The sequence below is a fragment of the Gallus gallus genome, chromosome 8, assembly GCF_016699485.2.
Source record: "Gallus gallus isolate bGalGal1 chromosome 8, bGalGal1.mat.broiler.GRCg7b, whole genome shotgun sequence".
Taxonomy (NCBI): domain Eukaryota; kingdom Metazoa; phylum Chordata; class Aves; order Galliformes; family Phasianidae; genus Gallus; species Gallus gallus.
The window spans coordinates 28,332,818-28,352,133 of record NC_052539.1 but is presented as its reverse complement, the minus strand read 5'-3'; the positions used below and the strand labels follow the sequence as shown (position 1 = coordinate 28,352,133).

At 46.7% G+C, this 19,316-nt stretch overlaps 1 protein-coding gene and 1 long non-coding RNA gene across 11 annotated transcripts in view; one reads left to right on the top strand and one right to left on the bottom strand.

Moving 5' to 3' along the window:
- Positions 1 to 1,115: 1,115 nt before the first annotated feature.
- IL12RB2 (interleukin 12 receptor subunit beta 2) lies at positions 1,116 to 19,221 on the bottom strand. Of its 10 annotated transcripts, none has more exons than NM_001398321.1 (18): positions 18,682 to 18,721; positions 18,005 to 18,124; positions 17,751 to 17,825; positions 16,815 to 16,911; positions 16,015 to 16,341; positions 15,531 to 15,645; positions 14,729 to 14,907; positions 14,393 to 14,529; positions 13,759 to 13,903; positions 11,065 to 11,144; positions 8,272 to 8,491; positions 7,583 to 7,783; positions 6,675 to 6,776; positions 6,431 to 6,586; positions 5,491 to 5,628; positions 5,055 to 5,139; positions 4,145 to 4,244; positions 1,116 to 3,844 (listed from the first exon to the last, which is right to left on the bottom strand). In NM_001398321.1, exons 4-18 carry the CDS (start codon positions 16,870 to 16,872, stop codon positions 3,326 to 3,328), a joined length of 2,562 nt encoding a protein of 853 aa, NP_001385250.1. In that variant the 5' UTR covers positions 16,873 to 16,911; positions 17,751 to 17,825; positions 18,005 to 18,124; positions 18,682 to 18,721; the 3' UTR covers positions 1,116 to 3,325. The 10 variants fall into 10 exon arrangements, with proteins under 10 accessions (NP_001385250.1, XP_046800494.1, XP_046800491.1 ...); XM_046944538.1 differs by having other exon boundaries at positions 2,469 to 3,844; positions 17,775 to 17,825; positions 18,682 to 19,221; XM_046944535.1 differs by having other exon boundaries at positions 2,469 to 3,844; positions 17,751 to 18,124; positions 18,682 to 19,221.
- Positions 18,477 to 19,316, top strand: part of LOC121111351 — a 14,545-nt gene continuing 13,705 nt past the window's right edge. The window contains exon 1 of the long non-coding RNA XR_005861996.2: positions 18,477 to 18,595. This is a non-coding gene — a long non-coding RNA (uncharacterized LOC121111351). The remainder of the gene's footprint in view (positions 18,596 to 19,316) is intronic.

The following is a 19,316-nucleotide window of genomic DNA, read 5'->3' as shown; positions in this document are numbered from 1 at the left end:
GAGATGTCTGGGCACCGGGCTGGGGACCAGAGCTTGGAATGAGCTGCCAGACCCAAAAGCGTAATTGTGGAGCTGGTAACTTGCAAAAGGATGATAAAACCCTGCATGCTTCCCACGTAACTGAGTGTGTGAGCGGCCTTGTGCGGAGGTGGGCGGCTGTGCTTTGTTGCCTTGGTGGAGGCCTTTCTGCATGTGGTTTCCTTGCCCACCTTGCACGTGATTTTCACAGGTGAAATACCTGATAGCGAAGAACGAGGAGGACGCGGAGTACCGAAGCTGTTCTCCCTTTCTGCTGATAAAGCTGCCTTCTGCTCAGAGGTGGCGTTGGTACCTGTGGTGTCTGTGTGGCTGCTGGGTGGTGCCCCTATGAGCTGGTGACAGTTTGGGCACTGCAGGAGCAGAGCTGGGCAGTGCTGGTGCTCAGCTGTGGACAGATAGGTGTGAGATGAGGCTGCTTCGTTCTGCGGGCGGGAGTTCGGTGTAGCAGTGTGAAGAGTGATGTGTAGATCCCACTAAGTGTGCTCCTTGGTCTTGGCTCTGGGTCGTAGCACTGAGTTAGAGGTGAGGAAATAGGATTCCTATTGTCTTGCAGGGAGAACAAGCAGATGTGCTTCTGTTCTCTGAAAAAGCAGCAGCGGAAGGTCCGGCTCTGAGGGTGTGTGGCACGGGCTGCAGCCTGCTGCGGGGTGACGGCAGCGCAGGGCTGGATGGGACGGCCATTGCTGCCTGCATGCTGCACTTCTGTTCAGTGACGGATGGCAGTGCGCGTTTCCTGGGTGGGAATGAAGATGCCACGTGGGGCGGCTGCTCTGCAGATTGCTTCTGGGCTGCTGCTGAAAGCCATTTTTCCTATGGAAGTGCATCTTCCCCCTGCTGTGCTGTGTGAGTACGGCCATGAGCAGCTGAGCCCGGAGCTCCTGGCCAGCAGGGAGGCAGCAGTGAGCAATGAGCAGATTCCAAAGAAGAAATGACGTTCTGAAATGCAGCTCAGAACTGACCCTCTAATAATGCTGCGACGGGCTGCGCTGCAGGAGCTGTGGAGCTCCCTTGCATCTGATTTGCAAGTCTGCACATCAACAAATCCTGTTCTGGCACCCCTATGGAAATTGTGGGTGGGAGAGGGAGAAGTGTACGTCTCGTGTTGGTGCTGTGGTGGGGCAGACTTGGGGGGGCTGTCCTGACAAGGATGTGCGTGCCGCTCCTGGACAAGAGGCCTGGCTGTGAGCATCTCTTGCTACATCTGGAAATCCCTTCTTCAATGCCCAACACCTGCCATGAGTGTGGTGAGCCCATATCGCGTGGTCGGACAGCGAGGGTAAGTATTCTCATCCACAGAGGACCGCTGAGGTAATTGATGTCAAGAATGGGCTTTGCCACAGCCCTGGTGTGAGAGCAATCCCTTGCCATGTCCGCAGAGGGGCTTGGCTGCATCCTGCTGCCCGTGAGCATAGCGGTGGGTGCCGGAGCAGTGCTGAGAGGCAGCGGGAGGCAGCAGCGCACACAGCACAGGCAGATGAGGCAAACGCTGCCAGGAACGCTTTTCAGAAGTGGTGTCTGTGCCATAGAGGAGCCCTGAAGCAGCACGAGGTTGCTGGACGGCAGCGTGCTGGTGCTCATGCAGCCTGCCCCGTTTGCTGGTACCTGCAGTGTTGCTCCTTGGGCTCCCAGCAGCACCCGTTGCTTTCCTTTGCTTTGGGAAGCTCCATGGGCAGGAGTTGTGTTCAGCCTTTCCTTATCCCTCAGTTTCTTATCACCACTGTGATGTCGTGCACAGCCTGGCTGGCACAGTGCGGGTGCTGGGCACATGCACTGCCTCTTGGTGGGTGCCACTGCTGCAGAGCTACCGCTCAGCACAGAGGTGCAGAACCCCATAGACTTAGTGGTGTTCATAATCCTTTATTTTTTGGCACCAAATTAGAAGGCAGTGTGTTCAGGTGTTAAAAATCATAGCCATATCGTGCTGAATCTCTGGATTTGAGATCATGGGAGTTTGTGGACCTTCTGTAGAAGAAAACAGCAAGTAGAGATCTCCGTAATGCAGCACTTGGGTTTACTTTTTTATTTCAAGTGAAATGCAGTGGGAAAAGATGTGGTCTCAAAGCAGCAGTCTCATCGTGCAGGTGTGTTTGTGTTGCTGCTCCTAAAGGTGGTGTTTGCAGGGCTGCTGAGGGTCATCTCATGGCTCTTTAAGTAGAGGTGCACTGAGTGTCATGCAGGGCTTCTGTCCTGAGTTGATGCTGCTGATTGAGGGACACAGCTTGTTCAGCCAGCCAGCTGTGGGTGGGAGCAGCCCCCTGAATCCTCATGGGAGGAGGCAAAGCGCTCTGCTCCAGATGAGCTCCAATCTGGACTGCCTCCTCTCCAGCCACAAACCTCCAGCTTTGTCATTTGTCATTAAAGGTGCTTCACTCTGTGCCTGGCTGCAGCCTAGCACTTGAGCTTGACCAGAGAAAACAACAACAAACAAATTTCAGGTTTCCAACATTCTTTTTATAAATAATATACGCACGTAGTAAACAAAGTCATTAAATGTGTAACACATACTTCAAGCCTGTAATTAGAATACTTCAATAAATCATTAAAATTCTCAGCAGCCCATCTGACTTGCTGTGTACACGTGGTGCCTGCTTTATTTCTGGTGAGGATTTCTTCTGTGCTAAGCCCTGAAGGTAGGCTTGCTCTCACTGGTTTTGCAGCAGGACTGAAAGGCTCCATCAAGTCAAGGATCCTTCAGTGCCCACGTGGGGCTGTAGCACCATTGTCACTGGGCCTGAAAGGTGCACCTGTATTCAGGCAGCAGTGAGGAACGCTGTCTGCTGTGTACTGAGCATGTGGTGTTAGCAAAAGTTTCTCAAATGTTGATTTCTGACCTGCTGCGTGCAGCTGGAGCACAGTGCAGCCATGACCTGGTCAGCTGCTGGGGTCTGACCTTAATGAAATACCTCCTTGCTGTTCCTGGGCAAGCACTGTTTTGGATGATTTTTAGCTTGTCTGGTGTAGTTCAAACCAGCCTCATTTCAGGCAGTGGGGTAGGGACCTGAGGCAGCTCTGGCTCTCTGCAGGCAGCCTGAGTAATTAAGCCTGGTGACTGAGCCCCAGACATCTGGATTTTTGTTTTTAATTCTACCTATGTGTGCTCTGTGGGTGAAGAGCTGCTGTGCTGTAAGGTAAGGCATGACTTAGAACCTGGAAAAGTTTGTGAGTTGGGTTGTGTTACCTGAAGGTGTGATGTGCAAGTCGCTGTCCTAGCTGCAATGAAACACGTATTGCAATGCTTGGCTAAAGTGCAGACATTCAGGCCAGGCTGCTGTAGCACCCTGACAGCCTACCTTGTGAAAGAGCTGCAGCTCAGTCTCACCGTATCCAAATTAAGTTTCCCTCCGTAGGAAAATTCTGGTGTCAAAAAAGTTGTTGGGAAGACAGAGATGGGATTGTACTCAAGTTCAGGGTCTTCTTCAGTAGTGTCTGTGACAAGCGGTGAGATGGCTGAGGGCAGGTAAGCTGTAGCTCCGTCAGTAACTGGATTAGCAATGTACTCACAAACAGTTTGTGTTTGCTCTGTCACTTCCAGCACCATCTTCTTGTACAAGTCGGGAAGCTGCTGCTCATAACTGTCTCCATCTGTGGTGCTGGGTAGAGGCCTGTACTCTGACTCCTGCTTCTCAAAGCTGCTTTCCAGTTGCCAGTCGTGATTTCTGCTGTGGCTGATGTTGCTGAAGATGAGCCTGTCCTGGAAAACCTGGCAGTCTGTCTTTATGAAGCTTTCCTCTACTTCTGTTGTTTCAGGCTCTTCATAACTGCTGGTGTTGTGCAAGAGCAGACTGGAAGGTACACTCAGCTCACCCTGTTGGGGCGCACACGTACAGCAGTGCTCGTTAATTCTGCACTCACTGCCTTGTGCCCTCCCACCCACCCCCAAAATGCAGACATCTCCACACAACAGCTGCCATTGCTAAGTGGGAAATAACTGCACTGTTCTGCAGTTACTGTGCGATACGTACTGTGTGTAAGACAATACAGAACAGAGCTGCTTCTGTGCCAGAGAGTGCAGGATTTGCTCTATTAAGAGGTGACTGATTGGCATAGCTCTGACTGCCTTTTCTGCTGAAGGTGATGGGGTTAGAAGAAAAAAGGTCTGATTTACCTTCATAGACTTGTCATTCTTAGCCCATGTAGCATTAGCTGGATCCGGAATGGCTTTGCTGTACCACTGAGGTACAGTGGCAGAAAAGAGCAAGAGTAATCTGTGGATGGAACAAATGAAGTTGAAAGCACAAATGCCAATACCTGCAGGTTCTGCTGAGCTGGAATGTGCTGTTTGTGCATGCAATTACTGAAGAATTCTGTGTAATGAGTTACTATGGAATAGCAGAAACTTAGGCTGGGTGGGACTGGCAGAGCCTGCCCAAGTTTTTGAGGACACAGCAATTTTGGCTGACTGGACAGCACAGCTTTGGATTTCTACTTTTTCAAATGCTTCTGGCCAGAACGCCACTTTATGAGTATATATTATTGCCCTCCCTATTGGTCTGTAGTCTTCAGCGTGTTTGTTTTTGGCTGTTTCAGGTGCTAATATTTCCCAGGTGCAAAGCCAGGAGTGAGGTAACACTGAGCAAGTACTGACTTAGCAAAAACCAATGCAGCACAGCATCGTCCTGCAGCCAGCCCTCGTTGGGTGTGTATGACTAACAGCAGAGTGTGCTCGGCATGGCCATGAACTCAGCCCTGGAAAATCTGGTTGGAAACGTGTTTATGTTGCTTTAAAGAAAAAGAGCTTTTTGTCACAGGGTCTGAATTCCCTGTCAGGAAGTGACCACGGCCTGTACCAGCTCGGGTTCAGTGGAAGCAGGCCTTAAGATCTCGGTTACAAATTCATGACACATGAACTGTAGCTATCCTTCTAAGCACAATGTGTTGTTCTTACCATTCACATTATCCAAAACCTTAGTTCAAAACAATCCTCCCTGTTCCCATAGATGGCCCGAGAGCGTGTTCATACGCCCTCTAGCAGAACTCCCATGTGTTACTCGAATGTAATGGATTGATGCACTCACAGTTTTCTTGCAGGACGCAGGGAGCAAATACAGGCTGAGAGTATGAAGAAGCTGCAGGTGAGCACAATAATCCAGTCCACAGCACCTGGAACACAGAACAGACGTTTTAACCTTGTTTTAATGAAGAAAAATTTATTCTAGTTCAAACTGGGCAACACTCATAGTTTGCACTTGTAAAGAATACCAGAAGCTCTTTGGTTTTAAACTGGGGAACTGAATGAAGCAATGACATTTGAGGACAACAGTACTTCATAACGTTAGAATGTCTATCTACAACTGTGTCTCGAGATAGGCAGTCCATAACCCAAAATATGTGATTGCTGACCTTCTAGTACTGAACCTCCCATTGACACAGGGCACAAATTTGTTGTTGCAGCACAGAAACAGGGACTACACACAGAACTCAGTTGGTCCCTCTCCCCAGCAGGCTCCTTACTTTCCAAGCAGACCAGCTCACTGTTTCCCCAGGGGCTTTCCCCAGCATCTGTCAGTGCTGTCATCCACAGGACGTAATACTCCCCACGCTGTAGATTTCTGATGTGATACGAATGTTGGGATGTTGTATTATATATATCTAAAAGAGAAAGAGGGAAAAGCAAATAAAATCCCTATCACACATTCTTACTGCATTTAGCTCTATGAAGAATTGTGCTTCCAGAAGCTGGAACATGCAGAAGTTCTCTACTGCTGTAAGTAACCTCCTTGTCTGTGTCACTGAGTCCTTGGAAGGGCTATAGTAGAGCTCAGGCTGTTGAGGCTTCTCTGAGAGCTGCCCCACTGTACAGAGTAGAACAGATGCTGCACAGCATTGGCTATCCTGTCCTTTGTTTGGTAAGTTAGTGTCTAAGTCTAAAATGAGGTTTGCATGGTGGAACTATGAAACATCCATTAAAAGCTGTCGTGCATCTCCTGAATAAGATAAGAAAAAGCATTTCTTGTGTTGGGTGGGAAGCGTGGGGGTTACACACATGGAGTAAAAGGCCATGTGTGGGGAAGGCATCCACGTGCAGAAATGCAGTGCGTGTTACCTGCTGTGTGTCTCAACGTGCTGACTATGCATTTGGTGAATACACCTTTCAGTAAATCTGTTATTTATACCCTGCTGATAATTACAGGGCTATGACTTAGGAAAATAACAAAAAGAAAAAAAAAGTGGGGGAGAATTTTTTTCATTCAGAATATCTGAGAATCATCTAACTTAATTTATGAGTATAAATATGCAGCCTTTTCATGAATAGCTGTAGCAGAGAACTGAATCTGGATCTTGCTGCCAGGTGAGCTGCCTGGGGCTCCTTTCTGAAGCCTCTTTCTTCACCACCCTCCTCCCCTCAATAAGCAGCACTTGCACATCACATGGCTTCTCACAAGATACCTACCATAGACAACAGGATCCACATTGCTGTCCTTTTTTTGCAGGTATATACTGTACTTTGTGATGCAGCCCATTTGCTGGTGGGAAGGGATTTCTTGCCACCAAACCAAGATGCCGTTTGTCTGTGGCTCTGTGTACATTTGTGGGCCGGCTGATGGTGCTACAAAACATAACATGACGTACAACTTTTAATGCTGAACAGTTTAAGCTGGCTTTAAAATACCTGGAAGGGTATTACTGCAGTTTACCTTCTTCTCTTGAGTATCCCCTCACTGATTTCACTTGCCCAGCTCTGTCCTGATACAGTGCAAACACACTAATGTGATAGCACACATTATCTTCTATGTGCTCTAAATGAAGAAGCAGAAATAATTATCCCATTAAAATATTTACAGTTATGGCTGAAATACTCACCTGCTCAGATCTATCCCCAGGACTTAATGTGGGTTATGGAAGAGCGACAGTAATTAATGTTTTCCTTTCTCAAAGCAGAGTACAAAGGAATGGCATGAAAGCACTATTTTTTCCTGCTTGCTTGAGAGCAGAGATTAAAACCCTGCGAGGCACAGCCCCAAGACAATGTAGGAAGGACTAACTGGAATAACACCAGCACTCTAATTGTAACTTTGAAGCTATCTAGTATAAAGAATATTGCCGCTGTAGTTCTGGTTTGGATCAGTGATCTACAACTGGAGGCATTCAAGGCCAGGCTGGATGTGGCTCTGGGCAGCCTGGGCTGCTGGTTGGCGACCCTGCACATAGGGGGTTGGAACTGATGAGCACTGTGGTCCTTTTCAACCCAGGCCATTCTATGGTTCTATGAAAATATCAGAATGGGAACACTCTTGATGCTTGAGGTCCCTTCCAACCCAAGCCATTCTATGATTCTCTTCTTAAATCTCTGATCTTTGTCTTACTGCATTTCAGAAGGACTGATTTTATTTATTTATTCATTTTTGAGGCACCCCCCTTACCAGGTAAATCTCATCTGAGGGACTGCCGAACCACTCATTTTTTTTTCCTTCCATATAAAAAGCTTTAAATATCGCAGTCTCTTATGCTGAATTGGTAACAATTAGAGTCTGTCTTGTTCCTTGAAAGGCTTTCACAATTAAAATAGTACTCTGACAATATCCTGCTTCTCCGCGGTGCTCACCTAGTATCACTATAGACAGGTTGGATGCGACAAGTCTTATCCAGCTTGGATGGGGCTCCGGGCTGCTCTTCCTATGGATGTTTATCCATTCCACAACATACCCATTGATGGATGCAGTGGATTTAATGGGAGGTTTCCAGCTGACCAAGATGCTGTTATTTCCCATCGCCATAGCAGAGACGTTCCGAGGAGAGGGTAAATCTGTCATGGGAGAAAGAACAGCCAAATAGAAACCACACCATCAGCACAGATTTGCCTCAGCCTTAAGGTGACTTGGTAAGTTTCATACCTGGTTTTTACCATGTTTCACCCCTTACCATCGCCCTCCCTTCAGTTCTGCCCTCCCTCATACAAAACAAATGAAAAGAAGCCATTACTTTTTGTTCCATAGGTAGATGTCTGCTGTGTCAGGTGCCTGGATGGCACGCACTGTCAGCAGAAGGGGTTAAAGTTATGGCAGTGCTGATTCAGGGCAACTTGGCTCATCAGGGAACCGTACGGCTGGCCTTGACCACATTTGTAAGTGGATGTGAACTGTGGTCACTGCAGGTCCCTGCAGATCTGTGCAGATCAACACGAAGGAGCGCAAAATGGCTCTGAATCTGAATGCTTCTACGGTGCATAGCCATGAGCAGTACAAAGCAGAGCTGGGATGATTTCCAGTGGCTGAGAACAGTGGAAGGCTTTACCTTGGATGCCGACGTTAGTCAGGATGGATGCAGGAGGTGAGCTTCCCCTCGAGTTATCTGCAGTGACTGTTATCTTGTAGTCCATCTTTGGAGTGACTCTGGTGTAATTGGTTTGTGTGGTCACATTTGTTTCTATTGCTTTGGACTCCCCATGGCTTAGTGCTTCAAAGGTCACTGTGTAATGCAGGATTTTTCCTCTCGCCTCTGACTTCTGCAAAGCCTGCAAAGAAAATGTGTTTGTTACATTTTTAGTCAAGAGAAATGCCTGGAAGAGAGGTGGGGAAAAAGCCAACGACATTGAGTGTACTGCAGAAAACTGATGGTACCAAACTGATGTCTTAAACCTGCTCGGGGAAGGAGGCACTGGTTTGGCTTCCTGAAACTGCTGTGTTCAGACAGCCAGCTGTTCCAGGTTTGCTGCCTCTCTGCAGGATGAACGCGTGTCACATAGCTGCAGTGTCAGTGTTCCACGTGGGGGTTTAAGTGCAGGAAAACAAAGGGCTGTTCTTCAGCCACTGACAGTGACTGGGTCGTTCAGCTGATTTGGTCACCAGGAACCAAATACTCCATCTGCTTAGAATTGGGCCTTCTCTCACAAGAGGGATTTCTGTTACGCTTACAGACTCCCCTGAGCAGGGCCTGGAGGAGCACACGCACATTCACGTCTGCCTGCAGTTTGCCCATTCATTGTGAGATTCCCAACGAGCAATAACTGCAGAGCCTTTTCCACATGAGGCAGCGAACGGAGGCAAAGCCTCATTTCAGAACCTCCTGTGAAGGCGGTTGGGACACCTGTTATTTCCTGGCATGAATGAATCAACATGTTTTTCTTCCTTTCCAGGAAAGATTAAGTCCAAAGTAAGGTTTCAGTGCCTCCTAGGAGCTGGTGATCATCTTAAAAGATCAGAAAGATCACTGGATTTGCTACCAGCTGTGTGCTACCATCAGTCTGCCACTGTCAGCCCTTTAATATACAGGCTCATGGCAGATGGTGGCTTCAAACTACTTCTCTGAAAGGGTGGTCCGGCACTGGAATGGGCTGCCCAGAGAGGTGGTGGAGTCACTGAGCCTGGTGGTGTTCAAAGAGCGTTTGGATGTTGTGTTGAGGGACATGGCTTAGTGAGAACCATTGGTGATGGGCGAATGGTTGGACTGGGTGATCCTGTGGGTCTTTTCCAACCTCAGCGATTCTAGGATTCTATGAAAGCGCCTCCCTAGTCCAAATGCTCAAGCTACCCAATTTAAGAGAGGAGCTTTCACTTGAAGGTATTTTATTCCTACTTTTTTGTTCTCATTATAGTAAAGAAATTACTTACAGTGACAGCATTACTTGCTGGACTATAGCAAATACCAGCTAATGTTCTTTGATAACAAATGGTTGGTTTTTACCTTCTTCTCTCTTAAAAGTGGAAAGAAACATGGCTTCCCAACAACTTGGTGCTTGCACAAACATGTTTCCATTTCATCATGTTCAGTTGCTAAATGGAGTTCCCAGGTACCAGCTGCAGCTCTCAGAAAGAAGGACCCTTGCAATCTCTCCCTCGCTAAATCTATCACCTTCTTCTATGTAGTGTTAGATGTCTTCATATTCGATTGCTGGTTTTGTTTGTTTTAAAGCAAAATTGTAACTGAAGTGAATTAATTCCCTAATGGTAGTGACAAGAGCATACATTTTACCTGGGATTCCTTCTGCAAGTTGCATATCTATTTCTTATCTATTTTTCCTGTGTAATTCCAGTCTAGTGAAGCTCTTTAGTTCCTTGCTGCCTAAAAATGAACTTACTTTCACTGCAGCAGGGTCTGTGCTGATAGGACAAGGGAAAATGGTTCCAAACTTAAAGAGGGGAGATTTAGGTTGGATATGGGGAAATGGTTCTAAGTTGAAGGAGGGAAGACTTAGGTTGGATACCAGGGGGAAGTTCTTTACTATGAGAGTGGTGAGGTGCTAGAACATCTGCCCAGAGAGGTTGTGCATGTCTCGTCCCTGGAGGTGTTCAAGGCCAGGTTGGATGGGGCCCTGGGCAGCCTGGTCTGGTATTAGATATGGAGGTTGGCGGCTCTGCCTGCAGCGAGGGGTGTTGGAACTTGATGATCATTGGGGTCCCTTCCAACCCAAGCTATTCTATGGTTTTATGATAAGGAAAAACTCACTTATAGGGCCTCATTCACCAGCTTTCTGAAAGCTCTGCCCTTTCAGTATGAAAATACTTGCTCTGAGCTCGTCCAGTTTCAGATCTACAGTTGTATCATTAGCCAACTATTTTGTGTGTGACTTGCCCATTGCCTGTTTTACACCTGTACAGAGACATGGTTTCCTTCTGCTACTGCAGTGTAACAAGGGAATCAACTAACTGTGGACAGAGCAGTTGAAATTACCTGGGGTATATCCAGCTTTTAAAAGCTTTATAGAATTTGGTTACCTTGAGGGAGAGCCAGTTAGAATGACTCAGATCCGTCTTCCCCATTCTTCATCACCCCGTTCTTCATCTCAGAGCAGAAACTCCTCTTAAGGGAGTTCATAGTCAAAGGCACACATATGAAGTAGACGCCTACTGATCATATGGGGCACAGCATCCCCCTTTCCTCTAATAATTTGTGTTCTGACAGTATACAATAAGGTAGAAAATGAAGAAGGTCTTGGGTAGTAGAGTTGTTCTGAATTATTACATATCTCTGGACAAAGCACTGCTGTGCCCTGGTTTATGTCCTTTCCTGTAAACACATAACATAGGGTTCCCCCTCCAAAGCTGCTGATTATTTCTGCATATGCTAAGTTTTCCTTAAACAACTTACCTTCCAAAAAAGAGAAATGTTCTGCGTTTGAGAGTCTATATCCTGCTTTTTGTACCAGACATCTAAGAGCCCAGTAGGCACTGGTTGAGAAAGAAAAGAAACAGAATTAATGACAGTATTTTGAAGCAAACGAGACATCAAATAGGCTATAGAAGTAATAATCCTGAAGCAACTCATATTTAAGATTTAGAACCTCAGAAATCATGTAAGTGCTGTAGTCCTAAAAGTATTGTTTTGTATTTTAAGCTTATATTTGCTATTACAGCTAGAGCTCAGCTGCAGTGATGACTGCCCAGATGCCTGTAATCACAAAGAACAAACCATAAATAAGAGGGGTATGGTCTGCCACTGACTTTATTTTGCACTCAGTAACCACTGACTTCCAAGAAAGCCTATAAATCAAAGGGACAGTATTAGCTCTCATCTTTGCATAAAAGTTGAGGTGAGTTAAGGTCCAAGGAAAATGCTTCCTGAAAACCCTTGATGTTTAAAATGATACTCACTGAACCCTACCATTTTTGACTGCAAACGCTAATTAACAATGTGCTCCAACAATTCAGAATCAGATAAAGAGATATGAAGAAAGCCAGCATGATAAAGCTTGGCTCAAGGTCCTCGAGCACAATCAACTCATCAGAATCAAATAAGTGTTTCTAATGACCTAGCAGCAGGCAACTGATGCACAGCCCTACTTAGACTGGGGCTGAGACTGTCTGCTATTTCCTAAATGCAAAGACAGAAAAAATCCTCAGTACCAGCAATGTTAAGAACTATTTGTCCTGCTTCCACTGCAAATAGTGACTGGAATAGAAAAAAAAAAAAGAAAAGAACAGAAAGCAAACAAACGATAGGATGCACAGAAGAAATGCAACCAGAATGGCACTCACTGTGAGCAAGGGGCAAGTTCAAAGCATGGGGAAAAAAAAGCAGATTACATCTATTGAACAGCAGCCCAGATTTTAAGGTTCTTTTCACACATGAACCACGCAAATTAGGTGGAAATGAAAGGCTCGTTTTGCTAAAGTGTTTGCAGAAAGCAAGTTTTGTGGCCTGGAGAAACATGGGGAATAAAAACAAAACAGCTTCATAAGTATAAAAGGTACAGTCCTGAATTCGCTGAAGGCCAAGCCAGTGTGAAAACTTCAGCTACTTTGAAGAAGAGCAAGAATTATGTACGTATTGCTCATCATCTGCAGCCTCACCTCGCTGTCTGATGTCAGAAATATTCCCTGAGCAGTTGCGGAGAGAGAGTCTTATTCTGCAGCACTGGCTGGGGAAGAAGGGTGATGACCACAGACACCATAGCAACGCTGAGTGCATTGAGAAGGTTAAGAAAACTGTTGAGAGGAAGGTGGGGGAGGGAAGGAAAAGTTCACACCTTTTGCATCAATCAATGCTTCTTACAGAAACTGTTGCTGCAGAAGTGGTAAGTAGTGTGAGTAATAGCTGTGGGAGCCTGGAGATCTTATAGTAATTCACAAAAAAAAGAGCAATGAAAGCCCATGATTAGATGAAAGGAGGGGATGCCATCGAAGCCAATGCATCCGTGTTGAGATTCTTCTTGAGAAGCTTTCATCTTTCATAAGAAAGCACATAAGTTGGGCATGTGGATGGGGATCCTGCAGCTAACTGAAGGCTTCTGGTATTAGAATTGGTATAAAAGAGGAGAATTGAGCTCGTGTCTGTGCTGCATCCCCTGGACTCTGCTGTGCAGTCCTACCAAGCAGAAACAGTGTGTTCTCATGTTCTCGTTCGTGATGGGATAGCACTGCGAAATGCCTGGCCAAGTTCTTACTCATTAAGGCTACAGACATCTCCAATGACTGCACTGCTTAGTGAAGAGAGCTAGCTGGCAATTCTCTACGCGAAATATTTTCTTTACTCAGAAAAAGATGAATCAGCAAATTTAAACTGTTTTGTTACAACCTGCAACTAAACTGAGCCGGAAGAGGCAGTTTCCTGGCCCCATTCATCCAGCTCTCCAGCAAACTGTCCAGCAGGCTCACGAACCCAGCGTGTTTCCCAAATGTGATGTTGCTCAGTGACTGAGTGTCCCCTGTCAGCCATGCTGCCTTTTGTACGGGATTGCTGCAGTAATTCTGTAAAATGCTTTGATCCAAACCAATACAAAATGTTTTCCCAGCTAAGCAGCACAGATTTCTCTGGCTTTTCCAGATGTGCAGCAGTGTGGCAGGCTGCAAATCCTTCAGGCAACGCACAGAAAATTCCTCCAACCTTCAATAACACCAAAAGAATATATCCTTCAGAATTTCTCAGTGATCTCTTGAAATTCCTGTTTCATCAGAAACGTGAACTGATTGTTTTCTGTTCATGAAAAACACCTGTTCTGTTACAGAATTTTACTTCCCTGTTGGCTTTGTGTCTGGATTTACAGATTCTAGCCAGGAGCAAAAACCAAGCAGTGTTTTGAATTCACCCAGAGAGTGGTGATGCACTGAACAGGTTGCCCAAGGAGGCTGTGGATGCCCCATCCCTGGAGGCATTCAAGGCCAGGCTGGATGTGGCTCTGGGCAGCCTGGGCTGCTGGTTGGCGACCCTGCACATAGTTGGAACGAGATGAGCACTGTGGTGCTTTTCAACCCAGGCCATTCTGTGATTCTACAAATTCACTAGCTGAAGTTTATTCTTCTGCGTAAACTTTAGATGTAGGCTTAGTATAACAAATCATATTACCTGCTTCTGGAGTCTGGGATTGGAATGCGCTCCAGTTACTCCACAGTCCCCTCTCAGGATGAATCTTACAGCTCACTTGAAATTCATACTCTGTATGAGGCTCCAGACCATGAAGACTGCATTTTTCAGTATTTAAACTTTCAGCCTTCAGTGAAGATAAAGGATATATAACATTAAACTCACAAGGAAATAGGGTTAATAAGGAGTTCTACGTTAACATATTTTACTCAACTTCAAGCAATTACTTCATTTTAGCTCTTACAATAGAAACTAGGGCTTCCAACCAGCATTAACGAAGACAGAAGCATTTGGAAAATGTACACCCATACCCTTAAGCTAAAATGAGCAGAAATGACCACGTTTTAGTAGTCGTGTGCCAAACATAAGCTCTGATTTGTTGTGCATTATACTTGATATATGGGGAACTATGCATGCATGCAGGTTTTTTTGTGGGTTTTTTTTTCATGGTAGGTGTTCCACCTTCATTCAGTTTCAGACCAGCAATAGAAGCTTTGAGGAGCAGGCAATAGTTTTTCTTAAGTAAGATGCTACAGAGCAGACCAGAGAGAGAAATAACAATGTTAAAGGAGCATCCAAGGATCATAATTTCCTTTATTCTTCAAAAAAGGATTACCATGTTCCAGGTGGAACTGCTAAGTGGACGGTATCTCACTCTGCAGAGCTGCACTTGGACTTCACTGTGCCAAAACAATGTGCAATTTGTTGCAGAATTTTCAAATTCCACTAAAAAGTTTGGAGGATGTGGTTTCACTGGCAGCAAAAACAAACAAAAAGAAACAGCACTCAGTTACGCATCACAGCTAATAATGGAGGGTTAGGTAAATAGAATGGGTGATTGAGATGGGTGGATACCTCCCCTGACAGGTTTAAACAACAAAGACAGAGTGCTCAGTTTGCACTTTCTCTAAATAGCCAGCGCTAACTGAAAGAAGGTAAGCAAGACATTTACCTATGTCTATTAGCATGAATTTAAGTGGCTGTGAAAAAGCACTTCCTAGTTTGTTGGAGGCGACAACCACAAGTCTGTAAGTAGATTCAAAATTCAACTTCGTGCTCAGAACGAGCGAGCCAAACTTATTACTCTGACTTTCTTCTGAAAAACACAAGGTGTCAGTCCCATCTGATAGCCTAGAATAGAAGGAAAGCTCTTGGTTAATACCCTTTTGTACACTGTGGAAGATAAATCCATTTATTCCTTGCTCATAGCTTGCTGCAGAGGTCTGCAGACTATTTCAGGGAAAGCTCAGCAAAATCAGAGAGAGCAACAGCACTGTTGGTTCCTTAAGAGGAAGAAAAATAAGACAGCTTGGAAAGGTTTTCTCTCCATCTCCTTAGCTGAACTGTGATACATAATGAGAAGCTCAGAACTGAGGTTTTCTAGTGCTGGTATTGCTAATCACATCATCTCTACGTAGAGAAGATCCACTATGGGAAAACAGCAGGTTTTAAGCAGCCAATTTAAGACTGCTTCTACTATTAAGCTTCCCTCTGCAAAAAAGGAGCCAGGTCTTAGCATATTCTCTTAGTGTGCTTAACCCAGGAGTAATTTAACTACTGCTGCACAGCACACGCAACTGTAAACAGAAAAGGTCTTTTGTGATCATGGCAGCCTTGTGCTGACTTATTCAGAAAGCAGCTCTTGTGTGATTTGATAAAGGGTAAATCTGTAACAAACAACATAAAACTAACATAAAAACCCCTCTAAGATGTGGTTATAGGCTTTAAAGAACCTACTTCCCCGTGCTACTTACTGTATCACATATGTAGTGTTCATGTGTGTAAACCTTCCTTTATCCCAGGTGCAGGTAAGATTGCCATCTGTCCCATACTGGATACATGACACATTTCTTGGCTGATCTGGAGGATCTTAAGCAGATATTCTGATCAGTTTCTTCCTTAAAAATGTTGAGAGCAGCAAGCTGGTGACATGCAAATGTTGCCACTACATATAAAGCAGCACAACAGGTTTGTCAGAGCTGAGAGACAGTGGGGGAAGAGAGACAGAGGTGCACACAGAGCCCTCCAGATGCCCACATCCACATGGGGGGCTGGGAATCAGGGTGTGTGAAAGGCCTCTGTTGTGTTGCATAGTTCCAGCCAGCAGTATTTCAGATATAGAAGCAGTACAACGTAGCACCTTTTCTAGAAAAGGCCACCCCCTATAAGCTCCTAACCTCTGCTTCAGAGGCACCCCAGAACATTAGAAAGAACAAGGAATAATGAAACTCTCCTTACTTCCAGACTCTATATCAATTCCACAAATGAGTTTTTTCTTGTATTCACAATCTATTTTGCAAGTAAACATGTGTTTGCCATACGTATTGACTGGAAATGTGTTGCTTACTGAAGTGCCATAATTGCTAATCAGTTCAGAACCGTTAAAGAAAAGAGCTGTCTTGCACTGCTCTCTGTATTTCAGTCGTTTTAGCTGGCACGAGAGGGTAATGTTGGTTCCAGGCTGGACATGAGCAGCAGTGTTAGCAGTCATGTTTCCTTTTTCGCATATTTCTGCAACACCATGGGGAACTTTGCTGGCAGACACATTTCCTTTACTGCATGCTTCTGCAAGAGAATGAGAAAACAAGCCTTTAAAATGGATATATTGCTTATCTCATAAAACATGATAACTCTGGGAAGGCAGTCATGCTAAATTAATCATGTAAAGATTCTTGTCTCTGCATTGTAACTCACAGTGTGTTACTGGTCAAGTCTTCACCGACTGGATTAAATGGAGATCAGAAACCAAAGCCTAACTACCAGTGATCACACCAAAAAGCACAACCCAAGGCAAAACCTACTCATCAGAACTGCTTTTCTCACTGTTGTTTAATGAACGTTGCCATGAAGAATGGGAAGACACTCAATGGCAGCAGTGGATCAATGAGCTCTTAAGGAAAGCACAGTGTAAACCTAACTAAGCATCAAATTTTGCCCTCTCTAATGAGATGTTTACTGGTGTGTCTGAAAGAGAACACTAATCACACAGTGCTTCTTTTAACTTATAATTGCTATTTACATTTAAAAAAATATCTTACCTGCTGTGAAGTACATCAACAAACAAATTGTGACAGGTACAATCCATGCAAATTGCATTTTGCTCCCTACAGAGAAATGATCACCTTTTACCAGTTCCTAAAAAGTGGGAAAAAATCATTTTACAATACTGGTACTACTTCGTAACTTCAGAAGATTCAAAACCCTTACTTCATCAGTCCTTTCTCATTAACTCTCCTTGCTACCATTGCTGAATTGTGGCACTCGAGATGCAATCCTAAGCAGCAGCTGAATGTTACAGTGGCTCTCCCTGCAGACTGGCACACAGCTTAGAGGGATGTTAGAATCACAGATACTTTGACATTGTGCTTCAAGGAGAGACATACTTCTTCCATTCCCTCCCAGAGATGCTCTGCAAGCCCAGAGCCAAAAACCTTGCTGCAAAAGACAACCAGAACAGATCCTCAGTATGCCCTATGCGAAAGATGAAGGCTTTTCTCCTTCATTTCTGCTTTTATACCTCCTGCACTGCACATTGCAATTTTACAGTAAACTTCAACTCCTTGCAGCTGTGCGACAGCTAAAATTTAGCAGAACCCGAAGCAGAAAGGACACACCATAGCAGCAATTCTCAAGCCTCTTCATTTTCTTCTCAAGGAACAAGAACACATGCTATTTCTCCCCAGGATGCCTTTTTGCTTGCCACATTCCAGCAGCTGTCACTGTCCTGAAGTCCTGCACCTCTTTTTCCAGCCTGAGCTCCCAAATGTGCTCTTGCCCGCCAGCCTCTTTCACCACCCTTCATCCCATCTGCCTTCTAGCTTTGTCACCCCAAAGCAAACATTATACTGTGCAGAACAAGATCCATTTCTCTGGGGAACGGAGATGAAGAAAGAGATGAAGAAGGAGGGAAGGGTGAGAGACAGGATGGAAACGCCTGGGGCTTCCTAGAGCCCCAGCATCGACACTTTCCTCACCTTTTGCAGGTGGATTTCTCTCACCTCTCCAGCGGCAAGCTGCTGTGGCACACATTCGGATGGGGCAGACTGCAGCTGTGAGAGCACCAAAGAGATGGAGTTAAGGGCACATCAGTGAACAGTGAGGAGAGGCTGAGCGGGTCTGCTGTGCAGGGAAACCCTGCTGAGAATCCAGAGCCAGATCTGACGTCCGCACTGCAGACCGGAGGATGCAGCCCTCCTGTTATGGAGGACGTGGGTGCTCTTCCACTGACCTGAGCCGAGACTTCCTATAGGTTCATAGAGACATTTCATTTAAATCCTCGGGTTCTTCGGGTGGAAATGCTTTGCTGCAGCACCTCAGCTTCACACCAACACGTCGACAGCAGCCAGCTCTGTAGGTGATTCGTAAGTGCCAGGATGAGCAATCACAACACCGCGGCTCTTCAGATAAACGCTCTGCCTTCCAATAAACTGAAATTGCCACTCTGACTGGGTAAACATCCTTCAGCAAAACCGTGCCCCAAACGCCCGGCTCAAAACCAGCGGCTCCTCACGCACCGCTCGTGTGGCAGCGGATCGCTATGCAGGTGCCCTCCTCCCGCCCGCCGCTGCCTCACCGGCACGACGAGGAACACGCAGCGCTGCTGCGTTAAACCCTGAAGTAAAAACGGGCTTTTGGAGGCTGTAGGTCGCACGTTGCGGGTAGGGCTGAGGTTAGGAGCTGCGCTTATCGGGAAGCCGGCTGCCACAGCGAAACGGCGCCCGGCTGAGGGGCGTCCCGCGCGGCTGAGGGCGCGAGCTGCCGCCTGAGGTACCGCCCGCCCCGCGGAGGGAACTCCCGGCTCGGACACCGCCCGGCTGAGGTAAGCGCCCGCTAAAGGAGCCCCGCCGCCCCACGCCGTCCCCGCTCGGCACTCGGAGCATCGCTCCCGGCTCCGCGGGTACTCACCGCCGCTCAGCTCCGCGCATCCCACACGTGCGGCCGGCTGGCTGTTACCCGGCCCCGCTGCCGCCCGCGCCGCCCCGCCCCGCGCCGCCCCACGCGCTCCCCCCGGCCGCGCTGCTCTCCCCGGGAAGGGGTCGCGCAGGAGCCGCGGAACTCAACAGCTGTAGCGCAGGGACGGAGCCCCGAGCTCCCCCACCCTTCCCACAGCAGGCTCCTGGTGCCGGTGTACAGGAAAATGGGGTCGGATTCTTATTCCTCGCGTTGTTAATGGCTCCCGCCGGGTCTGAGAGAGGTCCTACTGAAGAAGGGCCCTTGTCAGTGTTGTTCCTTCTCTTGGCTGGACGTGGGTGGCCGTCACCTGCTTAAACGCCGTGCTGAATGCTGAGCGGAGGCGCCGTGGGGCAGTGTGAGGTCTGCAGGGCCGCAGCCGTGTGAGCCTCCAGGCCTCAGGGCCCCCCTCCCAAATCACACCATAATATTCGCCCTTTTTTCATAGAGAGAAGGAAATGCTGACAAAGCTCACCACCTACCCCCATGCACTGTGTGTGTCTGTGCCCTGCGAGGCTCCAAATACCACCAGTTTCCTTTTATACGTCTGTCTGATTTCCCCTCTGCCTTCTTTTGGTTCACACTTCATG